Consider the following 25,990-nt stretch of genomic DNA (forward strand, 5'->3'; position numbering starts at 1 on the left):
AGGCAAGGCAATCTATACCTGCAACTCTCAAACCATTCTCTATATCCAGCTAGGCTGTCTGTACTGAATCTTGTACCCCTCAGTTTCTATCATGTCAATACCGCGTTCTGCCAACACTGTACCACACCCAAGCCCTAGCTCATTTTTCCGTTAGGATGTTTTGTTCATCTTCAACATGGGGAAGAACGCATGGGAGTATACCAGAAAATTCAGCGAGGAGGAACTACCAACACGCTTAAGCGACCTTGCAGCTAGGATGTAGAAAAACAGATAGATCATGCTAATCATTGCTCAATCATGTGTGCTTAACAAGCAGAACCCTTTGTGTTTAGGTAACACAGGCCTGTGACAGACTTGAGGCTATCCTAGAAAACATGCCTGAGATTCAAACCCTGCTGTGAGAAAGATCAAAGCACAGTGGAAAACTACTTTGCTTTTTACTACCAAATACATTCTAAGTAGCAGGCTACACAGGTTTCTAGCAAGTCCCTAGCTCTGCAGTGCCTGCACTCCCGCTTGCATTTTCTTGGCTTAGCTGCTGTTTCTTGGAGTTGACCCAGATCATGAACAAGGACCACGCTCCGAGGTGCTTGCGTTCCCATTTGTGTTTCCTCTGCCCAGGTGCTGGTTCGGAGTTGTCCCAGATCATGAGGTAACGGAAATAAATTTATTCTTTTCATTTCACCTGTGACTTTGTAGCTGTTCCCATGCTCTGCCCACACACATCATGTCCCCTCATGATTTTTGCAGATGCTTCCTTCTATTCTCCTCTTACATCAGACAGTTTTTAAGCCTCATCTCGATTCTCTCTACAGCTTTTTGAAATCCAGGTCAGTCTTTCTATCTATTAATGAAACTTGAGTTGTAAAGCCTAATCTATTTTGGATTTCCTGGGTCACGCTATAGCACTGTTCAGTCAATTGAAAAAGTAGCTGTTGAGATTAGCTTGCTTTCTTATTGCTTATCACTACTTCAGACCACTTCACTGCCTCCTTTCCACTGGAAAAGGGAAAATGTAACTCCCATTTAAAAAAAAAAAAAAAAAAAGAAAAAAGGAAGACCCAGGGAATCACAGGCCACTCACTCTCACCTCTATGCCCAGCAATATCACAGAGTATATCCCCCCAGACACTCTGATGAGGCATGTGAAAATTGTGCCCGATGAATTTTGTCGTCTTTTACAATGCAGCTACAGCACTGGTGAACAAGGGAAAAGTAACTGACATCATCTACTTGGACTTGTGGAAAGCATTTGACACTGTCCTGCATGACATTCTCGTCTCTAAATGGAGAGACAAGGATTGACAGATGGACCACTTGATGGATAAGGAATTGGCTGGATGGCTGCACTCAAAGTATTGTGCTTAATGGTTCAATGTCCAAGTGGCAACCAGTGACAAGTGGTGCTCCTCAGAGGCTGGTATTGGGACCAGCGTTTTTACTCATCTTCACCAGAGACTTGGACAGTGGGATTGAGGGCACCTGCAGCAAGTTTGCCAATGACACCAAGCTGTGTGGCGCAATCAACAACACTGGAGAGGAGGGATGTCATCCAGTGGGACTCTGACAAGCTTAGAGATGTGGGGCTGTGCTAACCTCATGAAGCTCAATAAAGCCAAGAGCAAGGTCCTACACCTGGGTCAGGGCAATCCCAAGCACAATTACAGGTTGGGCAGAGAATGAATTGAGAGTAGCCCTGAAGAGATTATTCCAAAGTTTAGCTGTTCTCATGGTGAAAAATTTTCTTCTGGAATCCAACTGGAATCTCTTCAGGAGCAACTACACCCATTACCCCATGCCTTTTCCATGTCACTCTTCATAAAAGGAAAGTCTCCATCCTCTTGGTAGATACCCTTTATGTGCTGGCACACGGTAATATGGTCTCCCCCAAGCCTTGCCCTCTCAAGGCTGAACAAATCCAGTTCTCTCAGCCTTACTTCGTATGTTAGGTTTCCTAGTCCTCTGATCATCTTAGCGGCCTTTCTCCGGACCCTCTCCAGACTGTCTGCATCTTTTTTGTATAGCGCGGACCAAAACTGAACTCAGTACTCGAGGTACAGCCTGACAAGTGCTGAGTAGAGGGGTATAATGACTTCTTTATCTCTGCTGCTGATGCTCTTCTTGATGCACCCCAGCATCCTGTTGACCTTCTTTGCTGCTGCAGCACACCATTCACTCACGGTGAGCCTGTTGTCCACCAAGACCCCCAGGTCCTTCTCCACAGAGCTGCTCTCCAGCCAGGTGAAACCCAGTCTCAGTTTCACTCCAGGGTTATGTATTTCCAGGTGCAAGACCTTACACTTATCTCCATTTAACTTCATAATGCATCCTGCTAGCTCATCCTTCTAGCCTGCCCCTCCTTCCTGGAGGGTAGTTCTTCCCTCTAGAGCACCAATCTCTCCCCTCAGCTTGGTGTCACCTGCAAACTTAATCAGGGTGCTCCCAATCCCAACATCCAGCTCACTTATGAAGATTTTAATCAGCATCAGGTCCAGCCTGTCAGACAGTCCTTCAAGCACCACACAGACCACTTGTCTAGGCCATAGCACGTCAGTTACTCTGGGAGAAGGCTGTGAAGAACCATGTCAAAAGTCTTGGAGAAGTCTAGGCAGACAATATCCACTGCTCACCCTACATCAATTGATTGGGTCATTTTGTGGTAAAAGGCAATCAGGTTTGTAAGCATTATATCCTGTGCTGCATCAGAAGTGTGACCACAAAGTTGAGGGAGGCGATTTTGCAGCTCTACTCTGCTCACATGAGACCTCTCTCGGAGTACCGTATTCAACTCTGTGGAGTCCCCAGCATAGGAGAAACATGGATCTCTTAGAACGGGTCCAGGGGAGGGCCAAGAAGATATGAGGGCTGGAGCACCTGCCCTGTGAGGACAGGCTGAGGTAGTTTGGTTTGGTTAGCCTAGAGAAGAGAAGGCTCTGCAGAGACCTTATAGCAGCCTCCCAGTACTTGAAGGGGGCCTACAGAAAAGCAGAGGAGGAGGCTCTTTATAACGGAGTGCAGTGATAGGACAGGGGGTTTTAAGGTGAAAGAGGGGAGATTTAAATTAGATAGTAGGAAAAAAAATTTTTCCTGTGAGGGTGGTGAGGCACTGGCACAGGTTGCCCAGAGAAGTCATGGATCCACCACCCCTGGAGGTGTTCAAGGCCAGGTTGTATGGGGCTTTGAGCAAGCTGATCTAGTGGAAGGTGTCCCTGCCCATGGCAGGCGGTGGCTGGAACTGAATGATCTTTAAGGTCCCTTCCAGCACAAACCATTCTTTGATTCCAAGAAACTGAGCTCTTCAAAAGTGTATCACAGCTTCCCTCTTAGATTTCATTTCTTGCTCATCTTGCATCCATTCACAATATCCACTGTAGGTCCATGCTGCTCCCCACTCAGTTAAGCAAGACACACAGAAGAAAAAAACGCTGTCCTGAAATTTTCTCCAGAAGCACCGATTTCTGCTATGAAAGTCAGCTTATGAAGTTACCTCCGCTCAGTTTCCCTACTCAAATAAAATAACAGTTCAGGAGGAAACTTGAGACTGAAACATAAGGAATGGTATCATGACACATGAATCGCGTCACTATGTATTATAACACTATAATCCTCCTTTCCGCCTTCCCACCTCCCTGCTATCGCCTGCTAGTTAAGCCATTTCTAAAAACAGACTCAACCTCCTGAGAAGTAGTTTCTGTCTCTTAATACCAGGTGCCCTTAGAGGTCAACAAAACAGTCACATCATCAGGAACTGCTTGTTTACAGTAAGGTACATGGTTTCTTTCCCATCAACAAGCATTTGGCACATCCAAGTTCCCGAGTGAGTTCTATTCTTAAAAAAATCTCAAGGAAGCAAACTGACCATCTGAAAAGTGACTCTGTAAGTCTAATTGCTTCAGCCTGTTGCCTTGCCTCCTACTGTCCCAGTCCTGAGCAGATCGCACTGTGCAATTCGGTCTGAGAGTACACTAACTCGTGGTAGGCCCTGGTTAACCTGCCCTTGGAAGAACATATTGTTTTGTTAAATACACCATGGGCGCAACCACCAACTCGCATTACGCAGTTCTGCACCCCAAACCAAAAGGGACGTTCTTGCCTGAAAGGGCTGCTTCAAGACAAACGGGAACTCCAACTCACAAAGCTGAGAGAGATGCTGAAAGAAATGCTGATAAGCCCAGCTGTGTTTCTTTCCTTTTCTTGGTTATGGATAAGATAGACCTCTCAAACAATGACCCTCAGCCATGACCACCACACTCTATTTCAAACACATAAACCACTGAGAACCTGGGTATTTCATCACCTGCCCTCTGAACTCTGCAGTGTTATTTGCATTTGAACAGACTTCATTTGTTTTAAAACTCTTTTACAATGATCCTTGTGTTACATCTCTGTAAAAAAATAGAAAAAGGAGTGGGGGGCCTTTTACTTGGTGTTTGCTTTTTAGAGGAGTATTCGAAATGAGAAAGAACTCACTGGAATTACAAGGTATGTGTTCAGCGATGTGGTCGGTTAACCAGGAGATGGCACTGTACCCCCAAACTTCACAGGCGACTCACTAACCGAGGAACGTCCTGGCAATTCAGATACTATACGTACAGTAACTTCAGTGTATGATCTTACTCACAAAGAAAAGGCATTAGATATCAAACACAACTTACATTTTGTATATTTATCTGCAGGGCCATTTTATAATGATTGAAGTCTTTAGCGAGTTCATATCCCTGATGATAGAAAGTGAACAAACCCTGAAAAAATGACAGCACCTGAAATACAAACAAAAGACTTGTTAGAACTAAAAACTCCATTGACCAGAATATGATTGGTGCACGTAGCCTTTTTCAGAAAGATCGGAGATGACAAAATAATTATTTTATAAGCAAATTTCCACTAATGGCTACAATTCATGAATAACCAATTTAGAGCCAAATAATCAGCTACGCATATATACATTTTTCTGGCATTTCATAACCGATCTCTACTTTAAATTTTACTATATGAGAGACAAGGTATATTGTCTCCCAAACTTTCCTATGTAAGCTGCTCTGATATGAATCATGTCTGGAAGGAATATTTGTGCATAAGGAGGTAATGATCATCATGTCTTTTAGTCACCATTTCCCTGGTCATTCCTCTCCCTGCTAATGACCACTTTGAGATTACTTTAAGGAGTCAGCTAGCTCGTTGGAACAAAGAAGCTATCCCTCCAGTAATGTCACCAATCTGCTTTTTGCATGCAGATCTGACTTTCATCGGAGCATGCAAATGATCCACATTGCAGTTTCTGACCTCGGTGTTTTAAACTGACAGACACAGGGTGGGGTGCAGTACTGCCTACCTCTCCTGTTTGGTTCAGGTTGTTGGAAAGAAGTGAGCGACACAGGAAAGAACAACCCTCTTTATTAAAGAGAACAAACCAAAGAACCAATAAAGTCTGAAGTCATACGCAAATAAACCATTTTAAAAAAATGCAAAAAACAGCTAAATTACATGTTATGAAGGGGAAACAGGATAAGAATTTGGTACTAAATAATTTCAGTTTACTACCATCGTGTAAACTTCAAATACAAACTGAGTAACAAAGTTCAGCCCCGTGCAGAGGAAGCCTTCACAACAGAGAGGGACATGTTTCAAAAACATAATTTGAAGATGCATTACTCTAGTCTGGCTCTAGACTAGTTTCAAATAGTTTGAAACACAAGAACTGAGTCCAAAACTGATTAATTTTAAAAAGAAAATGAAGTAGAAAATTAAAAATTTACAAACAAACAAAACCAAAGAAACACTAAAACAACAATGGCAAAAAAATTCACATAACCATTTTCCACATTTTCCCATTCCTTGAACAAAGGTAATATATCTAAAGCAATTTATTCTCACTTACAGATTTTAGCAATTTTTGCATACAGGAATAAGCTATATTAAAATACATAACCCTTTAACTCCATAATGACCAACCACTTTGATTAGGGTTATTTGGGAGGTTTTTGCATTATTACATTAAAAGAATAATATCAGAATAAAAGGACAGACTTGGCCCCAAAATATAGACTTCAGAGTGTGAGTGAACAGAGGTCACTTCTACAATCTACCCTCAGTATTACACTTACTATTCTCTTGTTGTGTCATAAATGCCGTGCATTTATCCTACAAAGCTAATGCACACTTCAGAAAATTTTCCAATAAGCTCTTCTCAGAGATTTAAATGAGTCTGGTCAGTACATGCATGCTTTTCAATGAAATTCAGTAGAACCGTTTGACTTCTCTATCCTTCACACCATAAATTGAGGGTTTTGCCCTACAAGAGATGGTTTCACACATTTTCTGAAAATCAACATCAATGGATCCAAATCAACTGTAATCACTGAAGTGAGCTTTGAGATGCCTGGTTTAAGTTTATCTGTACCAGGAATTGGCACTGATGTAACAAGAGTGCTTTAAATTCTGTTAAGTCACACATATCATACGTTTTCCCAGAAAACAGAGCTCCCTGGCTTTTGTCCAATTGCATTCCTTCTCCATCCCTTATGAATGATGGGGTAAGCTGAATTCACTGGTACTTACAGGTTCCACACACTCAAATTTCTTCCGTTCCTGTATCTCTTGCAACTTGCATACGTACTCAAGGGACAGCTCATAGAAGTGTTTTCTAGTCTGCTCCACTTGGTTATCTGCCTGAACACAGAATACAGCTAATGAAGTTTCAAACACATTTTGTGAACAGCCATAATGCTATCGTACCCATCCCACACCTGTGCTCACTCTGACTGCCAAGAAAAGCAATAACAGAAGTTTTCCCTTTTCAGTAAGACACTTCACAAGTTTCCAAAGAGCATCAAATATTTAAAGATGCAGCCTTGTTAGTTGCCGCTGATTTTTAGCTCAGCTTTGCAGAAATACCAACAACGTGTTGATGGTGAACAGTTTTACTTCAGCTGCCATTCATCTGTACATAAACATTTAACTGTCTAAAATATACCTGTTGTTTCACTAAGTTATTATTTAAGGTTCATGTGCCCTCATTAAACTATAAAACTTCAAGAACTGTGTAACGAATACTTTTATTAAAATACATTAAAGACAGTCTACAAAGGGATAGTCTAAGTGATTAACACTTAGTCTTTGTCCATGTGACAAAACCAAACACTTCTACTCTGAATTACAAAAGGGAATGGAGAAATGGTTAGATGAAAGGACCAAACTTACTATCACACACACTTTTTAAAATACTGAGACTATATCCTTCAGGCACAACAGTGACTGCTATACTTTAAGAGGATAAGTCAAATCAGTCTTAAGACAGTTTTGCCTTAAGACAAGCTTTGCTTTGCAGCCCTGTGCTAGAAACCTGTCAGCAGTTAAAGGGGCATAACAACAAATGCCATTAAAAAAACCCACACTGATATGCACACATCAGTAAGAAAAAGTGTTTCAAAAAGCCAAGTCATTTTGATGCATCCTATAAACCATGAAACACTGGAATCGTTTTGAGTTGTCAGTAAAGCTTCGAATGACATATACATGCACTGGAATGCGGCCATAGAAAAGAACTATGAAGTGGGTCCACTAGGACATCTGGCTAATCAATACTAAGACTACACTATATACACCAAATCCTCATGTAAGCCTGTTTCTATCTCTCTTCTTTGTTTCTCAGTTGTTTAATGTTTTGGTTGCCCCTCACCCCCCAATAACGCAATATCCAACACAGCCATTTCATTAATTCCTCTCTGTCTCCATATAAATAAATCATCACATCTTTCCTCAGGTTTTTTGAGGCATAAGCCTCCCTGGGCACACAGCAAGTTCACTCACTGTTGCACTGTACCTCGCGTACAGCCAGAGAAATACAGAAATAAGACACATGTCATGCCTCAGTAAAATCTCAGGAATATCTGGCCACTAAGAGAGGCACAGGCTATGTTAATATAAGACACTCGACAGCATGACATGTTTTTCAGCAAATTTTTCTTACATTTATACCTGTACCCTTTATTTACTCCTGTCAGGAACTGACACAACTAGCTATGTATAATATTAAATTAGGAAGCTCCCATACAATTATATACAGCTATTTTCTAAGCTTGTACAAGGAAGTAATTCCTATTTAGCATTCTGAAAACAAGTTGCAAGTCATTTTTTTAATTGCTTATACATTTATATTTTAAATTTAAATGCATAAATCAAAGATCCTGACTGAAGAATGAAGGACATTTAAAACAAATCTATTTGCTCTTTCTAGTCTTCACACATGCTTTAAAAACTTCAGACTATATTCAATACAGCTTCAGATTGCCTGCAAAAGATATCTTGTATTTTTTCCATAGAAGTTAGGTCTCATTTCAGGCTTGGAAATACGGTTCTCAATATCATCAAGTAAGAGTTCATAATTAATATATTTTTTTTTCCCACAGATCAAGTTCTTTGGCAGCTGATCAGTTTGATAATAGTGCAGGTCCTGACACATGAGCAATGCCCAATAACTTCACTAGGACAACTCGACTCCCCAGAAGACACTTGTTTATGCATATGGGGGCCTACATTCCAAATACAGCATGGATAAGCATGGATTTCCCTAGTGAAACACAGGAACAGCTAGAGTTCTTAAGATCCTAGTTAACTTGCCAGTTACACAAACAATTCTTATGAAAAATGGCATCATAGATTATTTGGGGCAGGTAGAGGGCAGGGAGAAGAGTTCTCTCTGAAGAAAATATTGTTTAATGATACAAGGTATTAATAGACTAAGCATTAATAATACTGACAATTACATTTCTCTAAAAAAAAAACAAAAAACCTTCTGCCTACAGCAAGTCTCTGCAAGATTTCTCTGCTGTCTTCTCACAAACTATTTGCTATTTCTCCAGAAATAAAAGCTACTACAAATAAGGATGATGATAACAAATCCAGAGGGACGAAAGGAATGTCAGGAAAAACAGATGGGTTTTAAGTTATAAATTGTCAACAAGGGTTTTTTTGTAGCATTACTTGAGGGAAAAAAAAAACCCAGATCTTCAAAACATGAGAGAAAAAAAAAGCAGAAAAGCACTACTTTCGGTTATACAAGTCGTCTTGTACTTTACATCAAGCCTTAAAACAGGACATTCATTCACTGCATACAATGCAAACTACATATACAGTAGTCTCAGAAGAAATGCAGTTTTTCATAATACACTTGCACCCTGCAATTCCCTTGATTACATAAAAAAAACATCATCTTCAGTGCTTAATACACATGCCGAGTAAAGTCCTCAATTCAGAAAATGGTAGTGGCATGCCACTAAGTTCAGCAAATATTTATTTTCTCACCAGCCTTCCCAGATGACAGAAGTTTTTTCTTTTACCATTAATACTACTCATGCATTTGCACAGAATATATTTATCTATTCAAAAGTCTTTAGCCTGCATAAAAAAAGGTATCGATACCTCTTGCAATTGTAGCTCTTTCTTCTTAGCTGATAAGTTCAAATGCTTTTCTAACAAACTGTAGTTCTTCTCTGTCTCTTTATCAAACTTTTTCTTTTCCTCCTAGACACAGAAACAAAGTAATATTCATTTTGTATACAAAAACGTAAAAAAGTCTCCTTTTGTCTCTTACAGTCTACTCAATCAGAACCAAAGAGAAAGCAATTATCATAGCTCCAGTAACGGAGGAAAAGTGACATTTCAAACTCATTTTTTAAATTAATTTTAAGGCAAACTTGAAATGAAATGCCATTACATCATTCTAGTGAATAAAAATATATAAATATATAAAATAAATAAAGAAAATAAAGAAAAATCTCCTAAAACTTAAAATCATGCTAGCAAAAGAACAATTCTCACAGACACATATGAATAGCACTTCCACGTGCAAATCCATTTCTCTGACCATCAAAAGCAATGTACTGGAAGAGGTACCACCATTAAATGTTTCTAGAAAGTCTGAGTTCTTGGATCTAGTTTAGTAGAAAACATTGTATTATTAAAAAGCCCTTTCATTTCCTCAATTCTAGTTTCCTAACTCTGTTAAGACAGAAATCAGCATTGATTAAACCAACCAACCAGTTTTGAAGCTGTTTTTAGTACAGAAGTATATATAGCAGTTGAAAATAATTTAAAGTAAAATCAAGCATTAAATAACATATTCAAGAACTGACATATTTTCTGATCTGGAAGATACCAGTTCCATTAAAATATTTTTCCATCGCCTGCCAATTTGGAATTTCATTTAAATGTATTCTACCTATCATACTGGTTAGACTCTACTGACATCCTTGCTCATTTTTTTTTCCCCTTAACCTTTCTTTTTTAACAATATATAAGTGATATGCGTTTTTGTTCTCTGAATGACTAGATTCTGAAGATAGCATTTATTAAGGAGGGGACCTAACTTGCTTCAAACTGCTTCTCAGCAAGGGCTTTTACCAAAAGTGCTATGTTTTTTTCCTCCATTATAAGTCTAAGAACTTCCTTTAAAAAAGGAGACAGAATATTCCTTCCCAACTGAGAAACATTAAGATATGCATATGGTATTACTGTGATTATGGATATTGGCATATAGGAAATGAAAAAGGAAGTGGACGGGGGGAATCTTCATGTTCATATTAGCCAAATTTCCACTGAACTGGTCAACATTTCAGTTCTGCCAGAAAAAAAAGAGCATTACTGACTTATAAGTAGGGAAAGCCAGAAACTTTACACATATAGTTTCAGATTAGGAACAGCAACAGTTTTTACTGAGGGGAAATTCAATAAAGGTCTCAGCTTCCAGCTTTACAGGGCTGAACTTTTTTCATTTTCTGTTTCTTCTTAACCCTAACTCAGGCCATTTCATCAGCAGGAGATTTAAGATACAGCAAAATCCAAGGCAGCAGATCCTACTTTTTTTTTTTTTTTAATGTTAGAGTGTAAAATTTCCTAAAGCAAATCCTACATAGCATTCCAGCTGTATTTCACTACTAGATGTCATAACATGGTTTTCAAAGCTAAGCAGTACTATATTTCCAGTGTCAGTACATTGATTACATTGAATAAAGATTCAGTTAAGGATATTCAATGATTTAAATACTTCTAGATGATTTTTATTTAAATGTTACATAATTATCCAAGAATGTTCTATTTAAGGTCATGAAGAACTCTGTCCAAAAAAAAAGGCTATTTAGCCACAAATAAGAGCTTCAACTACATAGAAACATTATGCAGAGACACAAGGGAAAAAAACATCCAAACAAACACGGGATGTACACTTTGTGAATGTAACTTTTCATGTTAGAAACATAAAGGACAGCATTCTGATAAGGAAATTAGTGAAAATCATTAAATAACTTAAAGCGTTAGGAACTCTCACCCCCAAAATGGTAATGTTGTTTAACATCAACAATACTGTTAAAATAATCCATTCATTTCAGCTGCTATGACAATAGGTTACATTTCACAAATTCTTTTTTTCCTTGGAAGACTCCCTATGCTACAAAACATTTTTTTGTTGTATGTTGGTTCTGATGTCTAATATACTTCTCAGACACCCATAAAAATACACAAAGCTCATTGTACTACTGAGTTGTAATGGTTCATTATGAACGGAGCACTTTCCATTCATGAACACTGAAATCATATTCAGAATGTGTTAATCATTCCTGCTACAGTCAAAATGCATAGTGCTCTTGGAATTGAAACATTATCTTAGCTATTAAGTATCACTACTGATGAAGTCATGAAATCAGAAAATAAAACATCTGCAAAGCCGTAGTTTAGATTTGAATGAATTGAGTTTTGCAACACAAAACCTGTGGTCAGGAAGAAAGAGGCCAAACTTGTCCTTTTATCCAAGGTTAGTCTGTATTTAATACATGAAGTTGAACTTGCCTTTTTTAAAAGAAATATACAAAATACAGTGACAACTCTTAAAAAACAACCACTGAATACTTTCACAATTAAAAAAAACCCCAACTTTCAATGAGATCTTGGCTTCAGCCTCTCCATGCCATTTTTTTTCCTCTCATACACAGGCAATTAGTTATTTATTCAAAACAAAAAGATAAAATAAAGGCAATTTTCACTTTTCAGGTTGCAAAGATACAGTTAAAAGCATATGGTTGAGCGAGTTCCTGTGGGTGGTTAATATTTTTTCAGCCTCTGATTGTGCAACTGCAAGCAAATACAAAGCAGAACAGGGTTGCCCATTAGGAAGGGGGGCAGGCTGTTAGCAGAACTGCTCCTATTCCAGACACAAGAGATAAGGGAGGGGGAGGAGAGAAGAGAAAGGACATTCTTCTCTTCTTGGAACATACTTTCCATTTGTTTCTGAAGCAAGTCTTCAAGTAGGGAAAAAAAAGAAGTGTGAATACATGAAATATAAACAACAGTATCTCCCTGCCAAATACATGTCATTGTAGTGCAATCTAAGTAAAGAAATTAAACAGAAACTTATAAAGACAATGAGGGACAAACCTTTACAGCTCCTAGCTGTTCTTTCCTAAATCTTTCCAAAGGTTTGATCAGAGTTTCAGTAACACTGAGCGCCTAAAGAAAAAACAACATGGGTTAGGTTTCTGTAGCCAGACTGACAAGTCACTTCACTATTAGCGGTAAAAACAAAAAAGCAAGAAAGTTCCGGAGCAAAATAAAGGAAAAACGTGCAAGTTAGGAGTCTTAAATACTAATTAAAAAAAACAACCAAACAAACGAACAAAATCACATCTCTCAGTTCACTAGATCTTTCCAAATGTTAATCCCTTATTTCAATCCACTGTCAGGAAAAATAACCTAAAACAAATGCAGAAATTTACAGGTTGCATCCAAACAGCAAATGCTTTACTTGTGCCAGTCCTGCAGTTCATGTTGACAGTCTCAATGACTGAACACCAGAATGTGACACAGAACAAATGATTTTTATTTGGGAACACAAAAATTTCTGTAGCACGAAACACTATAACAACTGTAGAAGAGACTACAGAGTAGCAAATAATAATCTTTCAACACACAGTTAAAGCCATAGACATTGAGAGAGATATATGTGTTCCAAATATTTACATTCAAGTACACTAAGAAAACCTTAAATTAACCAAGGTTATAAAATCAAGGAGTCTAAAGACAAGAAACAAGAGGTTTAGTTGAGAGAGAAAAATAAAAGGACACAACACGCCTCTATTATAAGACAGAAAATTGTAGCTTATAAGATCTGTCCAGCAAACCCAGTTTCTACTTCACATGAAATTTTAGCAGAGACAGAGCAGACTTGGGGTTGGTGCACACAAGACTTCCAAATCAAGAAACTGTTTGAAGTTTCAGCAAAGAGCTGAAACTTTCCAAAAGTAACAGCAGCACAGAAAAGACGGCAAGAGTATCAGAGGCGTGGAGAAGCAGGTGGGATCCTTTTGGTCTCAATTTTAAGGCAGACCACAGAGTAAATCATGCCCAGGACTTAGCTTACAACAGCTGTTGGGCTGAGTGGCTAGGAGTCCAGGAAGCCCAGTTTATACACGACAAGGTGCTCTCTCTTTCCCCCACCTCCAAACCTTCCAACGTGAAAAGTTTCAGATCGAACACCACAGGCTTAAATCAGCCTTCTAGAACACTTCTGAGTAGCTCTTATCATAAAACATAAGAGGGATGTATTAGAGACCTGGCACAACAGAAATCTGCCGGCTCCCGCCTACCCCCGGAGCCATGCAGGGATTACTGTGAGAGTCATCCTGCCAATTCCCCGTAACCAGAGCAACTCAGATTTTTCAACAGCCAAGGCAGCATGCTAACCCATGTAGTTAACTGGAAACTGAAATATCCGGCAAGCCTGGGCCAAACTGCATGTTGCACAGTCATCCATACAACAGATACTTCCTAACCTCAGAGCATTTGTTCTCGTGGCCCAAACCACCTCTTTCTGCATACAGTTCCTGATTTTGTCAAAAACACGTAAAGCACCCTTCAGCACACAGTAAAAGAAAAGGGAAACCAGCCAATTTTTACTTTCAGAAGTGTATCTCAGCACTGGACTAAACACGACACAGGAGGGTCTACCTGGAAAGTGGGGGAAGGAGAACACAGCAACTTCTGCCAGGTCTCCAGCCCTGCAGAAAGAGTTCACACCAAAGCTTTGTGAATGTTCATGGAGGCTGGAGAACCAGTGGAGCTTCCTCCACTCCTACCGAAAGAGAGTCAGAGCAGATAAATGCTCCAAAGAGGAGCTAAACTGTGGTTCTAGGAAGTATTTAGCCAGCTGGCAGCCTGTGCACATACAGCCTAACCGCTCAAGGAGCTACCAGGGGTCTTGACAGCAAGTTTTAAGATACTTAAGTTCTTCGAATTTTGTTAGGCTCCCAAAACTTTCCTGGAAATTCTTAGGGGATGAAAGGAAATAATGGATTTATAATTGGATCAACACCAAAAACTGTTTCGTAGGACAGAGCAAAAGCACCTGAAGAGGGCGGGATCCCTCCTGGTTGACTGCAAGGATTCCCATAAGTCAGATGGGAGAACTGCTCACAGAAATCACCGAATAGCCCATCTATATTGGAAAACTTTGAAGTTTAAATCGCTTCTGCCTGTTCCTCTATACTGACAACGTGAGGGAGAAAGCCACAAGCAAAACTCAGGGAGGATGATGCTAGCTGCCAGGAGGTAAGAGCACCACAGTCCGTGGTATCATTTAAAAGTACCGAAAGGTAGCAATTAAGCACTTAGTTAGTCAGGACGTTAAAAACAAATACCTAACGACAAGTTGCTTATTACTTGTTTGAACTTCTACAGGTAGAAAATGAAACGTAATATTAACAGGCAGTGAATGCATGCTGAACACGAAGACCAATCAAAGAAAACCACAGCACCTTGATGTAACAGAAAGAAAAGGAGGGGGGAGGAAAAAAAAAAAACCCACGCAGAAAAGGCTGTGGTTTATAAACCAGCAGGGCTGGCTGCAAATCACTAGTCTGCTACACTCCTGTGCAGCATTAACCATGGAACTGCTACAGGAATGTGTCTGAGGCAGAAAGTAATCTTTAAATCAAAATGGGATGTTCCCTCAGCAACTGCCAACAAACAGATTCCACTGCTTCCAGTGTTATGATATGCCAGTAATTCTTTCATTAAAAGAAAAACAAGCCTCTGCTCCTTTGGAAAAAAAAAAAAAAAAATCTTTCTCATTTTGTGGAACTTAATCTTCTGTTAACAGATGCTTCTCCACAGAATTTTGTGTGCCATACAGGTATTTATGACTTTTCACTCCTCTTGCTTTCTGTGCCTGGGTTAAACAAGAGGGCTTTTGAGTACTTCTTGATGAAGTGGGATTTTGTAGGTCTTTTGTTACTCTCACGGAGCTTCATACCAAGTCCAGATATAAAGATGTAAGAGGAATATTTCCTCCTCACCGAAATGGGCATACAAGTGAGTTCATATGTGTACAGCTACATGTATATAGATTTATATCCTAGATTGTTTTTACTTCTGCCAGTCAGAAGAACAGCTAAATTCAAAATTAAATTACGCACAATACTAGATTAAACAGGGAGGCATTTGCAGTGTTTTCCAGTACTTAAGAGTCTAGTGCTTGTCAAGAAAAGCTACAGAAAGCCTGGTCTCTGGCACCTGGGAGGTGTCTCCGCCCATGGCAGGGGGGTTGAAACTAGATGAGCTTCAAGGTCCCTTCCAACACAAACCATTCTATGATTCTATGAAAAAGACGTGTACTTATTTATAGGACAAAAACATTATTTACACTGCTATGTTAACTTTATTTATAACCGGGGAACTGAAAGCAACATTTTCTTCTTTTTTCTTTGTTTCTTTGTTAGACCATGGATAACAGATCAATAGACAAAAAAAGTAAAATTCTCCCAGTATAAAGAAATAAGCCAAGGATCACTAGAATATATTTGCCATTATCACTTGTAACTTCCTTAAGAACTAGGACCATGTTGAAATGTAAAATTTCCAAGAAAAGTTATACTAGGCATTTAAGTTAAATATTCATTGATATAAAATTACACATTCCTTCCTTTTTCAGCTTCTGCCTTGATTCTTAAATTAATTTTCATCCCTCTGCTTCTCTAATTCTGGCAGATTCCAATGACAGGAATGTACTATTTAAAGGACACAAAAAAACTTTCTTCTCTTCGTATCTCCGATCTATCCAAACCTGACCTGAAAGATATATATACTCAATTTTAAAACCTGTCAGGCAAACTACAGAAAGTATAAGTGAATCAATATAAAGAGGTCACGTCTCAGGTTACAGTATCATAACTGGCTCTAAAAATGTCAAAGTCTCAGGAATGCCTTAAGAAATGTTTAACCTAATGTGTATACGTGGCTTGGGCTGACAGTCTGAATCTGCTTATGCTATTTCTGTTCTATTTGATGCACCTATGAAAAGTCAAAGAATTAACTTGAATGTAAACCTAGCAATAGCAGCACTAAAATCATCATTGCCTTGCCATCATCACTTGAGAAAATTGCAAGGCTCTCAGCCTTGCAAATACTTCCAACATTCACATGCTTTAAAAACTCCACCTGCTCAGGCAGAGAAGTTGTACAAAACAGTGATAATCCTGACTATTGCAGCTCTATACTCTTCAGGTAAAATAAGTAACAGGTCACAGATTAAGGGGCCCAAACCAACATTTCCTAGAGCAGCTCACAAAGGCACAGACCAAAGTGCCTTTACAGCTGTTTCCTACTTCATCAGTCAAGCCAACAAGATCCAACAAGCAACTTCCAGTCAGTACCACGCCACAAGATGATTCCATTGAGCCTATCACTTCTTCCCTTCAGAGAAGGTGGGAGTATAGCTGTTTAGGGAGAAACGGCTTCTCAAATACCTCCTCCTATGCATTGTGACCTGACAGACAGCACCACGCTCCTCAAGATTTCTCACCCTCCTGCAGCATGCAGGAGCAGTCTTCTCCAAGTTCCCAATCCCCTTGCAGGCACGACCTGGCTTGTCTTGCAGAAGAAGGCAGCTGCTGGCGTGGGCCGTAAAGCAGTATCCCAGAAGCTCAGACCAGCCCCTACAGCTAAAAAACCTAAGTTAATCAAAATTTGTTTTGCTTATTAGACAAATGCAGCAGTGGCCTCCAAGCTTTCATGCTAAAAACGTTCTTACACCTCAGCCTTTACTGGCAGAACTGGAAATCACACACCGCTCAACAACAGCTCTGGTGGTGTGGTAAATACACATGCTGACTCTGCAATCACTCTCCCACACAATCCAGGTTTACTGAGAAAAAAAAAAAAAAGAAGCCATAAACATAAAACTTGCTGCAGACTGCACAACAACAAAGGAGTGCAGAGTTCAGAGAATCACAGAATCATAGAATCACCAGGTTGGAAAGGACCCACCGGATCATCGAGTCCAACCATTCCCAACACTCCCTAAACCATGTCCCTAAGCACTTCATCCACCCACTCCAGGCAAGGTGACTCCACCACCTCCCTGGGCAGCCTCTGCCAGTGCCCAATGACTCTTTCCGTGAAAATTTTTTTTCTGATACCCAGCCTGAACCTCCCCTGGCAGAGCTTGAGGCCATTCTCCCTTGTCCTGTCCCCTGTCACTTGGGAGAAGAGACCAGCTCCTTCCTCTCCTCAGCCTCCTTTCAGGTAGTTGTAGAGAGCAATAAGGTCTCCCCTCAACCTCCTCTTCTCCAGGCTAAACAACCTCGGCTCTCTCAGCCGCTCTTCGTAAGACTTGTTTTCCAGCCCCCTCACCACCTTCGTTGCTCTTCTCTGGACTCATTCCAGAGCCTCAACATCCTTCTTGTGGTGAGGGGCCCAGAACTGAACACAGTACTCAAGGTGCGGTCTCACCAGTGCTGAGTACAGAGGGAGAACCTCCCTGGACCTGCTGGTCACACTGTTTCTGATACAAGACAAGATGCCATTGGCCGTCTTGGCCACCTGGGCCACTGCTGGTTCATATTCAGTCGTCTGTCAAACATTACCCCCAGGTCCTTCTCTTCCGTGCAGCTTTCTAGCCACTCTTCCCCTAGTCTGTTCCCAGCTCTCATCCCAGGAACTAGAACATAGGTTAGATGCCAAACTGAAAAGATGATCTTATTTCCCAGACCACTGACTAAGAAGATTTATTAAGACAGGGACAGGACTGTTTCTCTCCTCAACAAAGCAAAGAGGGAGACTGCCAGTCAAGAGAGCTGACTGAAACCAAACAAGTGTCAATGAAATTAGATCTGGGAAGGAAGTTTTGCCCTACTGAGTGCACCAGAGAATGAGGAAGGGAAGACATGCTTAGCAGTGATTCGATAACAAAGCAACTAACAGCACTGCTAAATAAAGACATTTACTTTCTAAAAAAGAAATTCACTAGCTACAGCTGCACTTCTGCATACAGAGAATACCTAAGAAGCTGCAACATTCAGCCTAATAAAAAAGCCGATTCTGATACCTCCAATGTTGGAGAGGAGAGGGAAATACATACATTATTTTTTTTCTCCAAAAAGCTTCCCTGCTTTGCATTATGATTTGTTACTGAAATTTCTCAAAGCTTTAAGATCTATGCCTGAAACCTCTAACCACTTCTCAGCACTGGTTTTGCATTTAAGAGGAGCACTGGTGATTACAGTCAGCGTAGCCCACACCCAAAACTCATCTGCTTAAGTGCAAGTTTTTTTCTTCTAGAAGTGTCTGGATTTTCTCACTACTCTAGAGCTTTCCCCATAGCTTTATAATCTTAAATAATGAAAGGCCCTCAGCCACCCATTGGGACTACAAATGTGATGTCTGAGTTTCTTGGTTTTCAGAAGGGCCAGAGGCTGTATTCTATAGGATTTGTAAGGGGGTCTGATAGCACATTAATACTTGCGTGGCTTTGCATGTGTGCAGAAGCCGCAAAAAAAGACATGACATCCATTCCTATGGATTCACTTGCTGTGGAGGAAGTCATCTGGTAACAAAAGAGTCAGGCAGACAGATGTATCTATCTTAGAGTCAATCTGTTTTGTACATTTCCGAGATGCTTATAATAAACCAAACCACCTTCCTCTTAGGTGATACAGAAAAATACCCCCAGAGTTTGGGTTAACACCTTTCTCGAATTGTTCCAGGTGGAATTTCCTAGACCATTGGTCCACTGCCCTACAAGTCATGATGCAGGCTACCTCCTGTGCTCTGCACATTCAAACTCTTCTAAAAGCAGCAGCCTCAGCTTACAGAGAACATAACAGCAGGTCTCCTGAGTCCCTCCTTCTAGTCAAAGGTTATTTCCTGTTCAGTGGAAGTTTAGGACTGATCTAAATGACAGACAGCTAAAAATGCCTCCTCTGACCTATCTGCTGTGCTGTGCTCTACTCTGAAAGACTGTATTGATTCACTTGCCATGAAACTGCTGGCCTCAAAAGTTAAATTGCTATCGTAAGCAAATGATAGAAACAATACATTCTTTAATTTAAAAATTAAAAAAAAGTAATTAAATTAAGAAGATGGGTTTTAGCAAAGACTACTTACTAAAAGCTATTTAATAGTCCTCGTTTGGAACAAGATTATTATAAAATACAGTCTGTGATAAAAATACTACAAAACCATAAATAAAACAAATAGGAAAATAAATAGAGATGGAGTGTCACAAACGACAACAAATTAGATTTTCCCCATCTAAAGTGGAGGAAGCTGTGGATAACTCCTCCAAAGACAGACTCTCCCTCAGCAAACCTAAAAGCTGAACAGCATGACACACCAAAACACCAGTCTGATTCTCATACAAGCAGAGAATCAGTTCCAGTCCACACTTTGAAATCAGGAGTTGTATAAAATACCTTGACAAAGCAAAAAGGCTACTCAGGAAAGGAAATAGCATAAAGCCCATTTTCTTTGTGCACGGCAAAGCTCATCGCTGAGCAAAAAGATGCCACGGAAAGGCAAGGAATCCAACAGTGAACAATGCCTTCAATGTTCAGTCAAGAATGAACTGCTCGATTACTGTCAGCGCTGTCTTCCACAAGAAACAGTGGTGTTATTAACAACCAGCAAAATCCAAACTGGTGACAGCTTTACAATACAAATTCCAAACATTTCCCACTGATGAAATAACAGAATGAAAACTCTCCTGTGAGATATGTTGATGTATGCGAGACCACAAAGTCATCTGGAAGAGGAAGCTAGTGGTGACAGAACTTTTCAGCCACATTCACTCAAAGATGGGAGGAACGCACCCAGAACTGGCATTGTATTTTTTTAATATACCGTAAAGACAGTCCTTTTTATTTTATAGGTTAATGTGCACAAGTTCATATGTAACTTGCAAAACAGTTTCAGAAGATTGTATATAAAATTGAAAAATAAACAAATAAATAGATTCAATACTCAATGTCCAGAATCACCAAAACGGAGAGAAATGCCTGAACTAGCCATAGTCCTACATTTGTGTTCCATATGCTGGTAACTATATGATTGCCATCTGGCCTCATGCCACACGGAGGAAAAGCTGTGCAATGAGACACAGCGGCAATTGTTCTGCTTGTTTCTAAAACTGAAAAATGTTTTATTAAACTGTACGGTATGCAAAAGGTGAAAAAGGATTTAGGTTCTGTGATTAAGGCAGTCAAATGCTGTTCCTGAGAAATCCCATTTTATCTGTGCCTCTACCTCTGCATCTGAGATGTTCAATGTGCTGTTGGCACCCTAATTTTTCAGAACCGGCCACCAGCTGTGTCTTTCCCACTGCATTGGCAGATACATTTTATAGTCTGTGCTATCAGTGGATTTAAAAGAATCTGAACTTACAAAGTGCTATATAGTGCCTTCAACTTTTATTGAGCAGATTGTGAATGCATTTTACATGCAAAACTACTGTATTCATTTTTTTACCCTAAATCAGTGAATAAACTGATTGCTCCTTCACAGAGATTTCTGCAGATTACTGTGAAGACAGATTTATGAACCCTTAAATATCCATGTGCAGAGGACCAAAGAAAAGCACAGGAAAATTAATACTGCCATATTCACAACAGATGAAAAAAAGTCACAGAACAAAAGCCAATACTAAGCTATTCATGAACGCTTTGTGTTAAGTAAGCATTTAACCTGTGAAATAAATACTCATGTACTTAAATGCCTCATCATAAGAGGCAAGTATAAGTAAGTATAAATGAGTATATGTACATATTTGCACAGATTATTTAAATTCTACCTTTAACCTTTAAATGAAATGCCTTTGAACCTTAACAACTTCTTTTAATTTTAACTTAAGTAACCACAACTGAGAAAACACTCCTCTTTTTTTTTTTTTTTCCCCCTAAAGAAGAACAAGAAGAAAGAATAAAATAGTGACTTCACTGAGATACTTCTTTAAAAATCCATAGAGAAAGAGTTCCTTATGTATGTTCCTGATACATGCTGGGAATAATTCTATTTTTAAAACAAATGATATTTGATTCTGACAAATCTGGTAAAAATCTGTCTTATAAAACTGACAAAGAATGCAAAAGGGTTTTTTTTGGAGACCAGGACTGCAAAGATAGCTGTGGCATAAGAACAACAGTCTGTCTTCTTTGCAAAAAGAAAGGGGAAAAAAAAAAAAAGAAAAGTTCAAAAAGTAACTACCTAGCATCTTTCCTCTGAAGATATGGAAGGAATAGAAATGTGCCTAAACTACGAAGAGACTGCATCAAAGAAAACATTAAGTTTCTGTTGCCTTGGGAAATGACAGGAAAGAGAGCAAGATGAATATAATTGTATCAGAAATCCCACACAACGAGAAACATAATGGATTAAAAAGGAAATTCATAATACTTAGGGACAAAATTAGCAAGAATAAAGCAAAACCATGGTTTATTTGGCAAGAGGCAAATAAAACACTGAAGAAGAGGTTTATATTCATTTCAGAAAATGGAGAGGAAAGACAATATCAAACCATTATTTAACTAGAAAGACAGTCAAGTAATCAACTGTAAGACAACAGCACATTTTAACAACCTTCACAAAGAGAAAAAATCTCAGGTACTTATAGCAAAAAAAAAAAGGATATTTAGAGGAGTATAGGAAACTACAGCCAGGCTTCCTGCAGGATTCAATTTTCAGTAGCAATTTATGGAGTGACTTACCAATAACTCTACCACAGGAAATGTGTGGAGTGAAATAAATCCAAGAGAAAATGCCAGTGCTTTCAGAAAGCAGGATTTAAAATAATTTTGACATAGGAAAGAGATGGTCTAAACTCAGTGTAATTAAATAGAATAAGGACAAAATGCAGTTGAAAATACCCACTTTGAAATATTAACAGTGATAATATGAAGAAAAAGTGACCAGTTTTAGTCCATGACTACTGTAGAAAAGTTCCCAGCTTAACTTGCAGTAAAGGAGATTTATAATGGATATCAGGTGCAAAAAAAAATAGAAGAATAAACGTTGGAGTAAAACTAGAGAAATCCCTGTCCCTGGAACTTTTTCAAAGAATAGGTTAGATCAGCACTCGAGAGGGATCATCAGCAGGGTATACATGACCCTGCCGCAAGTCACACCTCTGGCAGGGCTGCAGGCAGCTGCAGCCAAGTCCCTCAGTCTTGGCATGGGAGTAAGCTAACCGGACGGGACACAAGACACTACTAGACAGGACCTCAGAGATTGCTGGACATGGCCTGTAACTGCAAGAGATGTTGCCAAAAGCAACAGACAGTGCCACGAGGGCTGACTGGACTTCCAGTGTGGTTAAGGAAGAGTTATGTGCGAAACAGGTGAACTCTAGAAGCAGCTAAAGGGCAGGACGGAGGATCTCCTGGGAGGGGAGGCATGCACGGCCAGCACATCAGTAATGCCAAGTACTGCCTAGATCACTGACGAAACAATACAAGTGCTATCAAAACTTGGTTATGGTCTAGCAAGTCTGGAATCAGGAGGAAAAACTAATTAGGGACAAAGTGGTCATTTGGGAAAAGAAATGGGATGGAGGAAGGGAGGTATGAAGTTGGTAGGAAGGAGGGTAAAGGAGGAGAAAAAGGGTAACAGTGAGAGGTGACCAGTACCTACCAGGTAGCCCTGCACTGCTCATTCGCACAGCTCAAATGAGGGCAGCCAGCAAAACCACCAGCTCTGAATTCATCACAAGAAGCAAATCTGCTTCTGCTCTCAGGAGAACAGGGGCTGGGAGGGAGGTTTGGTGCTGTCCCTGGCAAACAGGAGAACAGCTAGGCAGTGGGACAGAGCATCTTAGCATCACCATGTTGGTGCTTGTTCATCCCCAACCTCTTGCTATCAGCCTTGTGAAGCTCTCTCTCATCCTTGCACTTCCATGACACTTTTATAATGTCAATGGAGAAGAATGCAAGTCCTATGACTCCATTCATCCTTATGGACTCTGGCTTCACCACAAACAATACTTGCACAAAACCACGAGAAGTAGAGGTGGTAAGTATTTAATTTCAGTTTAGAAGGTATTTCAAATGCAAATTTGTTTCATTTACAATATGGATATGAAAAAAAAATAACCCTTTTCTGAAATATCTAAAGTTAAAATGCACAGCAATATCTGAAATGCCTTCAGTCCTATAATTAATTATTCATTGATTTCTTTCATTTTACTTTGTATGAGTGAAAGTTATCTGCAGTTCTGCACTGAAACCAAAGTGAACAGTCAGAAACCTTCTGGTCATCTTCAAAATAGTAAGGGGAGAAATGCTCAATAAAGAGTATTCTTAACAAAGACTGAACGCTTTTGAAAAAAGTCCTGCTATATACTTCTCATCTTAATGGAAAAATCTTTGGATCCCTGACCTGATTCCAAACATCTGTAAGTGCAACATGCCCCAATATTCTCCATGGGAGAATCCCTAGAGCTCATACCATTGTCAAAACATCCATTGAAAAGTCTAAAAAAATATCAGAGCAGCTGCTGAAAATTATCTTTACCAGTCACCACACAATCATTTTCTCAGAGACTTATGGACACTGTTACATTAACTCAGTCTAGAAATGATAAATAACATTTGCTAGACAAAAGATGCAACGAAAAGGTCACGCATCTGGTAATTCAGAGAATGTATTCTGTTTGTATTTCAAATTAAATATTTACACCGCAATATTTTATACCTCTCAGTTTTTCAAACAACTGTCACTGCTCTAACAAAAAACCTGCATTTCATCCTTTTCTTATTAAGAAACTGACAGTAATTAGCTTTTAGTGTGATGCCTTCTGTGTAAGCATGGGCATCATACCAAAAAAATAAGTAAGACTGTTTTGTGGCATTCAATCTGAAAAAAAATAGAGGTGTTTTACTACACAGACACACAATACTGGATTCTACACAGCCTACTGTGTTGGTAATCTATCATTGCTGAAGATCTATTGATACAGTCACTGAAACGTGCCACAAAATTCTGAAGTCCTGAAGCAGACATCTCTCAAAAACCGATATCAAAATAGTGTGGAAAATAATGTGACAGGCTATAAATTACTTTTCATTGTAAAATTTCCCAAAGATTTGATGTATGCAACTTCATTAAAATAAAATGCAGCTATGGAAGGCAAAAGGGAACAGAATAAAGACTATCCTTCAGATTTACAAAAAAAAACCCCAAAAGATGCATTCAAACATACTTGAGCAAATCCCTACAACTTGGCAAAATAACTCAAGATACTGGAAAAACTATGCAAAGACAGTATTCTTCAGGAATCTGCCAAGAATCACATAGACCCTAATTTCAACCCAAATGTGGTTCCAGATGACAACAACATACCAGGACATAACACAGCAGATGCAGGGAATCATAACTACTACTGGGCTCGAGACTGCCAGAGAGAGAAATGTTTAAAAAAACCAATACTGTTCTTTTCTCACTTATCTACAAGCTCCTATACTGCAGGCACAGCTTCTAGCAGAAAGGGACACAGAACACAGATTAGTCTCAGCAATGCTAAGTGGTCACTGACTTCTAGGAAGATAATGATATAATCATGTGGCAAATGGTCAGGGTCACAACTGCTATCTAGGCAGATCTAAGAGCATTTCCCAGATGCAAGGTTTGACCACACTCAGAGAAAACTGGGAACACATCATCTGCTCTATGAATCCCTGCTCCAAAACAAAAGCTGGGCATGTAACTGCAGAGTAGAACCCTGGTGCCATCTAGAAAGAAACACACAATCTTCTGGACAATGTAAGAAATCAATGTAGCAAGGTATACTGCAGAGCTCTCAGCCCACACCCTATGTGCTGCCAACCTGACCTGTATTACACTAAGACCCCAAGCAGTCACAGCCACGTGAATGCAGAACTCTCTCTTCTATACAACAGAACAACTAAGTGTTCGCAGATGCAAGCCTCCACCAGAAACCTCATCTACAAGGAAAAGGCTTTTATTCACTACTGCAACCAGCCAACAGGCTGCATCCCAAATCCATACGAGTGTTGAACTTGAAGACACAGAGATCCTGGATCCAAATTTGGCTAACTTCCCAACCTTGGGTGTCCTGCTGCAATATTGAGTCTTTCACCTTTTTTTTACTGTAAATGGTAAAAAACCTTATAACATCTTTTCCATTCACTCCCAGCCATAACTTGTCAGGGCACTACCATTTTAAACTAACTCATAGTTATCTGTCCTTACCACAAGAGCTTTCTTCTTTAATAATAACAAGCTGCTGCCTGTAACTCTAGATTACAGAATCAGAAGCTGCACGAGAGTTTTCACTGTAACTGATATCAACGTCTTGGTGGCTAACAAAGCAGCAAGCAACTTTAACTGACTTTCATCTAAATTTTTGCTATGTTTGCAACTCACCAAAATTTCTCTTTGTTCTTCCAGAGTTTTTAAGAAGTTTGAAAACTCATGAAGTGATGCATCTGCAATACAAAATCAGAAAAAAAGTTTAATCATGTTGCTGGATGAGATGGCAAAATATATTCACTTAAAGTCACTTCTTACCTACCTATGTATCTTTCATCATCTGTCTCTGCATCACCAATGAATTCAAATTTAAAGTCTCTCAAAGAATGTGCAAATTTTCTCTGGGCTGCAGAAAGGTCTGCAAAGAAAAAAAAAAAGCACAGACTGAAGGTTAAGAAGGCTGGAAGAT

The 25,990-nt window shown here is 39.5% G+C and overlaps 1 protein-coding gene across 3 annotated transcripts in view; it reads right to left on the minus strand.

The window, feature by feature from the left end:
• Positions 1-25,990, minus strand: part of ARHGAP10 (Rho GTPase activating protein 10) — a 149,083-nt gene that overhangs the window by 78,537 nt on the left and 44,556 nt on the right. For all 3 annotated transcript variants that reach the window (XM_054064843.1, XM_054064845.1, XM_054064844.1), the window contains exons 2-7: positions 25,844-25,939; positions 25,696-25,757; positions 12,427-12,498; positions 9,421-9,522; positions 6,559-6,669; positions 4,656-4,760 (exon numbers count right to left, since the gene is read on the minus strand). In XM_054064843.1, the coding sequence (XP_053920818.1) occupies positions 4,656-4,760; positions 6,559-6,669; positions 9,421-9,522; positions 12,427-12,498; positions 25,696-25,757; positions 25,844-25,939 (548 nt within the window). The remainder of the gene's footprint in view (positions 1-4,655; positions 4,761-6,558; positions 6,670-9,420; positions 9,523-12,426; positions 12,499-25,695; positions 25,758-25,843; positions 25,940-25,990) is intronic.

This window comes from Cuculus canorus, chromosome 4 (genome assembly GCF_017976375.1).
Source record: "Cuculus canorus isolate bCucCan1 chromosome 4, bCucCan1.pri, whole genome shotgun sequence".
NCBI classification, from domain to species: Eukaryota; Metazoa; Chordata; class Aves; order Cuculiformes; family Cuculidae; genus Cuculus; species Cuculus canorus.